Here is a 12,003-nt window from a genome sequence, read left to right as displayed (position 1 = left end):
TGAAAGAAGTTCTTTTAATATTGTAGATACATTATCTGGATGAATTAAGTTAATTCTACTTTCAAGTTTTAATTCAATTTTAATAAGTAACGATAAGTATTTTTTTTAATTATATTTATTTGCTATGTAAGTGTTGAAGACAACATCATTTTTAATATGACATTTTGTCTTTGGTTTCATAACGACTTCTTTATACGAGAATCAACACTTCTGAGAGAATTCAATGAAGTCAAAAGCTTAAGCACGACCGAGATCGCCTAAAACTTGAAACAATACAAATCCAGGACCCACAGGACAACACACAACAGGGATTCTAGACTTTAATTCTTAAGGCAGTTTTTAATGAGGATGAAATGTACAAATGAATAAAAAACCTCAGGTCTGCAAAAAGTTATAAAGTAACATGTTATATGCCGACTGACAATGGTATCAGTTTAAAGAATTTGAAGAAATTGCATAAATGAATCACACGGGAATTTTATAAGTATCAAATCATGGATTGTAATATTTGGAAAATTCATCGTACATGTATTTATAATGCTTCATCACGCAAGTGATATGGATATTTTTGATATGTTTTTTGTATCAAGGAAACTATTTTTATTGTGTTTTTCTTTCATTTGTTTGTTTGTTTGTTTGTTTGTTTGTCTGTAAGTTTTTGTGGTTGTTATTTTATTTTTTGGTGGTTATCGTGATGTTCATGGAAACGAACCTCCGATTACCGATGGTATACCAACCTAAGGATTGACATGTATGCTTTAAAGCCTTAATGTACGATTTCCGTCAGATCATGTTATAGTAATAATAGTATTTAATAGTATTATTCTTTATTCAAAATGTAGAAATAATGATATTAGTAACAACTGCCGCGAATAGTTGCTGTCCATTTAAAGCTGAAATAACATGTGAAAGAAATCCCACCATTATCATGCAGTTCTATGGGAGAACATAAAGTCATAATAAAAAAAAATTATGACTTTATGTCGAACTTTGCTCTGTTAACCTATAAAGGAAACAAATTTGCCCAACCCAATTTAGGTGTAAGTTGGGACATGTGTAAACATTACAAATATACAACAAAAAATCAGGTTTGAAAAAAATTAACCAATTTCATATTATAAGATCGTACATTATGGCTTTAAAAGTGTTGGTGTAGACAGAGTTTGCTTTAGGAGTCATATCTTGGTAGCGATTCTGAAGGCTGAAAATGTGTTCACCTTTAGAACGATCAGGAAATCGTTGGACCGTGGGCGAATACGCCGAATAAGTGTTGTTTTCACTAAGTCCTGATGGGTGAATCAATTTCTATATAGCTTTGAGAAGCAGTTTTAATTCGCTATCACATTACGGAGTATTTTATACTTTCTGCCAGTCTAACATTGTTTTGCGTAGCCTTTCCAAATCATATCCAGAATGTCAAAAAGCCAGCAAATAGTTGCTTAAGTTATTTTACTTAATATCTCATGTGCTTAACTGCTCATATTTTGCTTGTTAGTATTACTCAAGACAATTTGCGTAATTATTTTAGTTATTTTGCTTTATTATTGCAGTCATATTACTGAATTAGAATCCAATTGAATTTTAAATCAATACACCCCAAGACATGACCTGGAATCTCTCACACATTTTAAGGTTAGCAACTATTCTAAACTTTTGCGATTTGGTAGTTCACAGCATCTTACGAATGGTAGTGAGTTTGGGCAAAAAAAATTACATTGAACATTATTTTCATAGTGAGTGTGTAGAAGAATTAAAATATCGCTGATATACTTTTGTATGCCCTGGTTCTTGAGTTATGTTGTAAAGAGGGCTGAAAAAGACGAATATAAAACTGTTCTTCCAGACATTTCGCAAAAATAACCCATAAACTCCGTATTTCATGTCACTCCATTCATTGTCTAATATTTTAGTAGAAGTGTTGATACTTTATTTCTTACAGTATTAATAACGCTTATCACATAAATCCTTCATGGAAATACTTGCAATACTCATAAAAGCGTATAGGAAACCATTATGATCGCATGGATGCTAGAGAAGCTAGTGGTGGTGGTGACAGTTATGGGATAGATAATAAATGAGGTGCGAATGGTATTTATTGTGATGAAATGTTGACGACGTTTATAATGTAATGTTATAGACTATGGTTTTCTTGTGTACAAATATCGTATGTGACACGATCTGATTCCTGATTCAAAGTGGCAATATTAATTAAATTGATGTGTATGCAAAAATAAGGAGAAAATTACAATAAAAAACGTAAGAAAATAGACATGTAAAAGGTTCATAACTGTTGAAGTTTATGGATTTAAACATCAATAAGTTTATAGAGGTGCTAAAAAAAAGTTAGTAATGGTAATAACTCAACTTTCACGATATTGGACTTTTTATCTGGCCTATTTATATGTACAAAAAGTATGTTAAATCATGGTTAAATATAAGTTTCAACTTTATTAATTTACCAATACGTTTTTTTGTTGGATGCCCGTAATCATTTTGCCAAAAGTTATTCATTCATTCATTCATTTGTTTATACAAAAACATCAAAAAATATATCATTACAATTTACAACAAAAGATACACACAAAATTATATATGGCGGAAAAAGCAGGAAGGCCAATAAGGCCTGATAATTGCCTTATTATCCTAAACAAGGACTCGGTGGATTTGTGTTGTTTTTAGTTAAACTCTACTAGACAAATGATAAATATTACTATATATTCGAATAGCGTACAATCCGCACCGTGTATTTTCAATTTTAGAGATTAATGTTAAGATTTATGGTTATGTTATTTAAGTATAAAGAGTCGAGAGTCACTAGCCATTTTAAATGATGGCAAAATCACTATTCCTTACCTTCACTGGATGGAGATACCCATTGGCCTTCAACCGATGCTGATGCTGATCAATCTGTGTAACTTCTCCATTTGGACCCGCTTCCTCCGCTCCATCTAAACTCTTCATCAAATGAGCAATATATGTAGTAGCCAATACAAGTACATCTAGCTTTGAAAGCTTAGTATCTGGTGGTACCGATGGCAGAGACTTCTGAAGATCGAGAAAGGCGTCTCTGAGAGTCTTGACACGGGACCGTTCCCGGGCAGCATTGCAGTGAACATTTGGGTCGTTTGGATCTATGGGTATGGTATTTGAACACGGTCTTCCGCGGCCTCTTTTGATTTTTACTTCGCCGTCTTTGCCTTCGATAGTTTTGGCGGGATCGGCTTTCTTCCTGCCTCTGCGTGCTGTTTTTGGACCGGTTTTCTTTCCTTCTCGTTCTAATACCGGATCTTTGGGTGTATTCTCACTGTCTGGTTTACACGTTTTCGTCATGATGAAAAGTTAGACCAAGAAAAACTGTTTATTTTGTGGTAGTTTTTATCAATGATAGAGTCAAGTTATGAATTATGCGCACTGGTGATGATAATTTATGTCCAAGTGTTCACAAGATGTACCACACCCCTTAAGAAGCATAAAAATTCAAATTTGCACATTTGTTCAAGCAGACGATAATATAATGTCACCTCTGAGATTCTTGTATCTGTAATGGCCTGAATAGCAAGCACATCTAGTTAAGTAGGTTATACTACTCCAGTGTACTCCTATAACATCAGACCAGGTGAATTCGACACCGTGGAAGCTATGAGTCACGTGGATTCGAACAGTTGGAAGCCGTGTAACTTTTCACTCAAGCTAAGTTGGCATTCTACAATGTTTTATCATCGTTAAGTGTGAAGTCGGTATAAGAGACTGTTGTCTGTATGAAATTGGTATTTCTGTGTAGTGTCGTCTGCGTGTGAAATTGGGCGTGGTCAGTTATTTTTAAATGTCATATATGTTGCTATTTTCTATATGTTAGTCAACATAGTGAATTGTGGAAGAGACCTTTGCAAGAAATCACTGAAACTGTTCTAAAGATCAACTGTTCATTCGATTATCTTTGAGATGTATCGTTCTAATGTTTGCAATAATGCTTACGTCCTTTTGGTTTTTAATCTTTTGGAGAAAAAACAATCAAGCTAAGGAGAAAAATTAAAGATTTTTTCCAAGGAATTCGATTAAAATGTTAACATTTACAAATGATCGATGTATAATTTTATCATGTTTAGCAAAAGTAATGAATGCGACTATTTTTAACTCAGAGGCGATTGTAGTTCTTCTATATGTTCAACCATGAACTTGTAAAACATGTTAAAAGTGATTCAAGTTTAAATTTTTGATGACAATTTTGATGACAATTTTAACATTTTTTGTGTTAAATGGATACAAGTTTAAACTTCAATCACATTGACAATTCTCGCTATTCGCAATAAGGGCGCCGCCAGCGGTTTGGGATGTAATCGTGATGTATCATGGGAAAAGGTCGACATCCAAGTCCGCGCAATACGAATATTACCATGCTATTACATAGGAACACGTGACAATATAGTTTGTCAAAATAAAGGTGTTACACGCGAATCGATACTCAATAATACTTAATAATGTGATTTGAAATGTGCACAATATTTTTTTTTCTCTATCGATTTGCGTGTAATACCGTTATATTGACAAACTAAAAAATATTGTCACGTGTTCCTATATAATAGCATGGTAATATTCGTATTGCGCGGACTTGATGTCGACCTTTTCCCATGATACATCACGATTTTCCCATGATACATCACGATTACATCGCAAACCGCTGGCGGCGCCCTTATTGCGAATAGCGAGAATTAAGCAAAATTCTCTTACTTTAACTCGTGCTCCTGAGTGTCATTTTCTGAATGATTTTACATTTCGGTGTACGTGCTATATGTTTTACCTATTATTATAAGCTTCTATTTTGGAATGGCCTCTTGTTTGTCAGTAAAATTATTCACTTACTTTCCAAGTAAGTTAATTATTTAATTGGGTATATCTTCTTGCACAAAGAGAAAAAACACCCATAATTCGAATTATACTCCCCATTCCAGAAAAAATACAGCACTAATTATTTTGGATAAAAAAATATTATCCTGTTTTGCCAAATGAAACATAGCTTAATCCTAATCCTTTAGGTAGTCCTAACTGGCAATAAAAGTCAAATTTTAATATTTGATCCATTTTTGGAAATAAGGGCCAAAAACATGCATTTTTAGGGCGTTTTTCGACCTTTTTCGTATTCTGTGACAATCAGGTCCAAAGACTTATACAAAGACTAATTTCAAGTTATGCATTCTAATTTTTGGAAAACACATTTTCCAATCTTTTTCGGTCGCAACACATAATGACGTAGAGTGATTTTCCAAATTTTCCGTTTCACATAGTGGCGTATAGGTTTAGAGCTAGCTATTATCCTATAATAGTTATTCCTGGTTAACTATTTAAGTAGGGATGACCATCAAAATTCATGTTGACCCTATTGCTACAAAATGTTGTTTTCTGGGTAGAACTCATCAACAGAAGTATTTTGGTGGTTAAATGGTCAAAATCGGTCAAAAACTTTTCGAATTATGAATTATCAAAGTTTCCCATTCTGACCGGTCATTGGAACGAAATAAAATGCAAGGTCCAAAAATAGCAATTGGGAGCAAAATTGGCATAAGCATATATTTACCTTTATATATTTCTTTATTTTAACATATTTGCAAACATGAAACAAGCATATTGTGAAAGTATCAAAGGGTTTCTTATGAAATGGCACTTATCTAGTCACTGGCATAACTTATTTTTTCAAACCGAGGCATTGAAATCATGCATTTAGAGGACATTCGCCAAAAATCATCCAAGATAGCCGATATGGCACAAAATCAAAATTGCACTAAGAAGGTGAACTTTTTTTTCACAACCAAGAATTTCAATGTTATTGGGTTTAATATGACCAATTAGTAGGTGTATGTAAACAAAATCTTAAGTTTTGAAGGTCATTGACTCATTCACAACAATAGAGATTATCCACTTTACTCATCATGCTCATGTGTGACTTCTAACAAAAGGCGCTGGTTCCTGTAGTATTCCTCATTCAAACCAAAGATACTCAATACATTATGAGTATCTTTGTTCAAACCAATTCAATGCTTGACCTCGGAGTTACCTGCATGACTATCGCGGGCTATTTTGAAACAGTTATGGTTGCACATTCAGGTGAAAGTCCTAAACAAGGTATAGCCAGCAGCAAGTTGTAGATGGTATGGGCCTAAATATAACAAAACGTTTAGGGTTGAAATCAGGTGAAAAATACATCAAATGAGCACGAAACTTCACATTTATGTTCAGAAAGGTGTCTTCTTAGTATGATTCTAAAGGAGTATGGAAATTCCAAAGGGAAGCTGGTGATTTAATTTGTAACTCAAGATCTACTTGTTCAATATTTTAACCTTTCTACAGAGGGCATGACAGAGGTATTACTGGCAACTCTGCCAAATTTCAGCTCAGTAGGCCACGTTTTTCACCTGAAATTATTGACATGAATATTTTGTGCCATTCTTGAGCAGTGCTGAACTCAGCCACTGGCAATTAAGCGCACTGTGGCGATGGACCAATTTTGACTCGCACTTACAGAAAAACGAAATAAGTTATGTTGCTGTAATTTGCAAGATAGTTACAAAATATAATTGGCAGTAACTTCCCCAATTTTTACAGAAACATATTGAAAATTAAAAGAATGAGATCAATTTAGAAATGTCTGTGCAAGCAGTGCACAGTTGAGCTCCCTGCATGTCTATGGGAGTGTTCTAATCAAGTTGATGGTTCATTGGTCATCCCTAATTAAAGACACAGTTTAATAGTTTGAACCTTAAACTTCAATTTCAAATGGAATCGAGCCACTGAGAGATAACAGTGGAAGAGTATGGACTCCGTTACTAGTAGCATATTCTTCAAAAACGGTTTGCTCGGAAACGTATTTTGTCCTTCACGTACGCCACTATGTGTTGCGACCGACGAATTGTAAGAAAACATGCACAATTGTTTTTGGACCATTGTACCTCAAATTGCTTAAATTTTAAAATTTGACTTTTATTGCCAGTTAGGACCAACTAAAGGATTAGGATTTAGCTTTATATGTTTCATTTGGCAAAACAGGATAATATTTTTTTAATTCCAAAAAATTAGTGCTGTATGTTTCTGGAATAGGGAGTAAGTCATTATCAAATTTACATTGTCATATTTCTGTATTATTTTCAGTCAATTGTAACAATTAGAGGCGACAAATGACAACATATCACCTGACACTACTAGTTGTGTCATCTTAACGTGAACCCAGGCGACTTAAGACCTTGTTTTGAATTCGGGTCATCAGGATAACTTCGTTGTGTGAGTACACAAGACAATCGTGTGTGTAAAGGCTGCCAAATGTTAGATTTTGAAATTTCATAATTTAAAGGAGAATCCAAACAAGTTGACAAATGCTTATGTTGAGTCTTCGTCATGTGATTCAAGTTGCTCCTGAAAACATCTCAAGTCCCGGGTTCATGTCCCACTACTCGATCCCAGAGGATGATTTAAGTACTACCCAACACCCCACTGGGTTAACCATGCACCAAGCATAACAGTGTGAGGAAACATGACACCACTGCTCTGCTGCTGCATAGAAGTGTGTGGTTAAATTTGAATTTGGTCAGTTATGTAAACAATAAAAACGCCAGTTTTATGCCAGTCGATTTCACATTTTATGTTATCTACAGAAGGTGATTTATCCTTTCTATACACACATCACTTTTAATCTGAAATCGACCAAGTAATAATGACACACACACAATTCTAAAACAACATCTTTTGCACAGAGTTCAATGGGATTTGAAAAGTAAAGTGGCAGTTGAAACTCTGGTGATAACACTTTTACAGTACATGGTGGGAAGTCCTTAATTCATCCTCTGACTCAACCCAGACTCAATACCTGTAACAGTCAGCCATATTTTAAATGAAAACAGGCAGATATGGTGCACATGCGAATTCCTTGCACTTAGGCCAAAAAAAAAAGGTTCGTCTCAAAGCTTGCGCGCGCGTTTGTAAAATCCCACGATTTGACAAAAAACAAATGCGGAAATTTTTTTATTTCAAAAAAAAAAATTTTTATAGTTTTTTTCCAGAAAAAATCGGCGAAAATCAGACTTTTTTCTCAAAATACCATGAAAAAAATTCGGGAATAAAAGTAAATAAATAAAATCGCATTTCGCATTTGTTTTTAAATTTCTCGTGAGCTTTGAGACAAACCTTTTTTTTTTGTGGCCTTATATGACAATTTTTAACAACGTTACAGCAAGCTACAGTGCTCAATGACCCAGCAAACTCAAAACGTTTTAAAACGTTTTAAACCGGTTATATTGTATATTGGGTTTGGGTTTGGGTTTGGTAAAACGTTTTAATAACAATAAATGTCGGGTTATATAAAGGTCATGAAAGCGTTTTAAAACGTTTTATATGAAAACACAATTCAAAAATATTTTTAAATGTTTTCAAAATGTTATTTAAAAATATTGTCTGCAAACTTTTTTTTGCCAAATAACGTTATGTTAGAATGTTTGCAGTAAGTTATCAAAAAAATGTTTTTAAATGGCATGAAACCGTTTAATACCTTAATATATCCTTTATATAACCCGATATTTAACGTTTTCCGGCAACCTTTTGCGAAAACAATTTGTGTTTGAATGATGGGGACTTTCTCTGCCATTTTCTTCCAAACAGGTCAATAATTTGTTAGTCTTTAAGGGCTCTGATAGCAACGTTTGCACAGTATTTTTGGGGACATGAGAGCACATCAGACATATCGAATGCCCTTCTAATATCAAATAATTTAGATTTTTTTTTTAATTCGCTATATAAAAATTATTAAAATATATATATGGTCAATTCCAGCCAAAGCGGGACAAATTCTCTCTGGGGGCCATTTTGAAAATGTTTTCCTTTTCAATTCTAGACTTATCAAATGAGACGATCATGTCTAGTGAATCATCAGGTGGAAGTGCCATCGGATTGAAAAATAACTTTTCTTGCTAGACCAAATAAAGTGTTAAATGCGCATATGCATGTTACCCACGAATTCAAGCATTTTTCACCTGTTGTACGCCATAAAATTTCACTTTCTTTAATATCTTTCAATATTTTATGTGACTCATATACACTAGAAATCGGGGAAGACTTTGAACGTAAAATAGAATTTTATTACATATATCTACAAAGAAATATTTTGGTTATTACACATTTTAAGAAAGAACCAGGTGTACAGTTAAGATTGTGTCAATTCTTCGAACTCTTTCCAAAGTGGCTGTCATTTAACATTACTGTATTATTTCGAAAGATTAGAATAAATGCTTCATATAAATATAAAGTTAGATTTTGTATCTCGTCGCAGGATGAGGATCTGGGATGGATTCGTGGGTAACAGCGTCTGGAAAATAGCAATTCCTATTAATTTTTTTTTATAAAAATAAAAAATACTTTTCCGTATGTCAATAATTCAGGCTGCAATGGCACTAAAATGAATTTTAATCAAAATACAGACTACATGGAATATTTAGAATGGATCATTATGGCATTTTGGGTATAAAAATTTTGAGAATAATGAAGTTGCCAAATTTAAATAGACAGAGCAAACAGTTTTATATTATTATTTTAGTAAAATCATTCCATATTTTCATGCAGCAATATTCTATTAACTCGTGTTTGACAGTTCCTATGAACTAAAACACTATCAATACATTGTTAACTATAATTTAAGTAGGGATTCGTGGGTAACCAAAATGTTCGTGGGTAACACATATTTGAAGGTATGTAATGGTAAGCTGCAAAATAGAAAATATTACAGAAGGTTGGAAACCACCATGCGGTTATTCCTCCATTGTGTTTCAATGATTCCTGTTTCTCTAACCAATTGCATTTACCCAAAAAATGGTAATTTAGGATAATCAATCAAAACTTCATGATGCAGCTTCAGTATACCTTCAAGAGGACGCTATTAAACAGGACTGTTTTGGAACCTATTTCGCATGTTTTCAAAATGTTAAGATGCATAAGAAACATAAAATTTACGAGTAAATCCTTGGATTCGTGGGTAACGCCGAATTCGTGGGTAAAGCTATAAGTACTATAGTACCGTTTGGGGTTTGCGTTTCTTAGGTGTATAAACTGTAAGTACTGTCAAAATTATAGCATACCCATGGCTTGAATATGTGCTGATTTAAACTTAAAATAAACAATCTCCTTATTTTTCAACGTTAGCATCTATTCGGGATTCGTGGGTAACAAAAGTTTAAACCGTCGTAGGTTCTTTTTAAAGCGGTGAACGTATTTTTACGATTTACAATTTTAAGCGCTTGTCAAACTAAATTCAGTGTCCAAAGTCATTAAATGTTAATTTAAGTTATGGCAATTATATTTGCTGGACTCGTGGGTAACAGTTGATACGTGGGTAACGTCAAATTTGATTTTATGGAATTTTATGGGTAAAACGTATTTGCATAAAATAATCACTTGGACCTCAGAATTACAGAACGAAACTTCGTTTCATGATATAGTCATTTATGGCATATTCACTTAACATTTTTCAGAACGATCATTTTATTTTTGATACGCGGGTAACAAAATTATTAGCCAAATTGACTTAATGGCCTCTAGAGTCCACAAACTTTGGTGGAATTCAATCGTTTTACACATGATGAGAGATCATGCAAACGTCTTTCTAACAGTAATAATTTCATTTTGATTGAAGGACATTCAATGACATATACGGTGCTTTATCTTTGAATTCGTGGGTAACGCCAATTTATTTAAGCTATCATAACTTGTCCCCTGGTATGACTTGCTAGTAAAGGCCTATATGCACAAAGAGAGCACATTGGACGTGACATGATATGCTCCTTCAATAACGTGATTTCCTTTATTAATGACATTTTAAAGTGGAAAGTTAACATAGAGAGAATTTTGTCCCGCTTTCGCTGGAATTGACCATATATATTTGTGATATTTAACAGTCCCGAAGTAAACCTAATTGATCTAATGATATGTGCTTAAAGTGTATGTAGCTGGGAGCACCTTTAATTTAATTCATTCGCAGATTTTATTTCCAAGTCATTCCAAGTGCATACCAAAAGCGCTGTTAAACTTTGAATGAGGCACGTTGAGTTTATTTACTGTCCTGTTGCGCGGCTTCTCCGGGCTATAACACACGAGCATGGCAATAGAGAGATCGTTGTGACGATAGCTCGTAATACATCATAAGGCTAGAAAAAAAAAGTCATGTGAAATTAACAACCTGCAACTAAAATCCTTGAAAATAAATAGTTATTGGTTTGAAACAATTGATTTCGTGACGATTGTAATAGAAGTATACAGTAGATAAACGTGATAGTACAGTTGGGGTTTTAATGTATTTATTTTTTCTCCCAATTACTACGGTTGTTGAACTCTAAAAATAGGCATGTTTTTCATTACAAAGTAAAAAACAAATGTTTCAATAATCTGGACGATTTCTTGGCCTATTGTGATCAGTGACAATCTGAAGATATGATTTGAAAGGTTGACATAGGCTATTCAGGGCCGGATTTACCTTTTTGGAGGCCCTGGGCCAGGCTAAAATTTGGAGGCCACCAAACTCACCGTGAAGAAGGCATGTGCACTCAAGTTCTACAGACTGTAGCGGTGGACGCATTTACTAGGGACGATCATTTTTTGTTCCGATTTTAATAGGACATGCGTGCGAAGCGCACGAAAAAATGTCAATTTCAGACAATTTTAGCCCAAAATGAAGGTGAATTTTGCTATATAATTTACCAGTGCATGCGAATTGCGAAGCGCGCAGAATTTTGATATTTTCAGGCGGCGAATGACATGATCGAGCCGGCAACTTGTGAAACCGCCCGGCCGTATGGCATTTTCCAATATAGTCAGTAAGTTTTGTGGGGTTCATTATCGAACCCCAACGGTTTTAGCTTGTATTTATATTATTTATCAACATAGGCCTATTTGTTTGTGATATTTCAAGCGTTTTAAAATTTCAAAATAATCCCATTCAATTACACGGTTGACGATGAAAATTTACTGAATTTAGAG

General features: G+C 34.0%; 1 protein-coding gene across 1 annotated transcript in view; it reads right to left on the bottom strand.

Annotated features, from left to right (window-relative positions):
• Positions 1–3,561, bottom strand: part of LOC140138781 (transcription factor 23-like) — a 29,892-nt gene extending 26,331 nt beyond the window's left edge. The window contains exon 1 of the mRNA XM_072160550.1: positions 2,854–3,561. Within this exon, the coding sequence (XP_072016651.1) occupies positions 2,854–3,330 (477 nt within the window). The 5' untranslated portion in view covers positions 3,331–3,561. The remainder of the gene's footprint in view (positions 1–2,853) is intronic.
• Positions 3,562–12,003: the final 8,442 nt, after the last annotated feature.

The sequence above is a fragment of the Amphiura filiformis genome, chromosome 18 (assembly GCF_039555335.1).
Source record: "Amphiura filiformis chromosome 18, Afil_fr2py, whole genome shotgun sequence".
NCBI classification, from domain to species: Eukaryota; Metazoa; Echinodermata; class Ophiuroidea; order Amphilepidida; family Amphiuridae; genus Amphiura; species Amphiura filiformis.
This window is presented reverse-complemented; position numbering and strand designations above follow the sequence as displayed.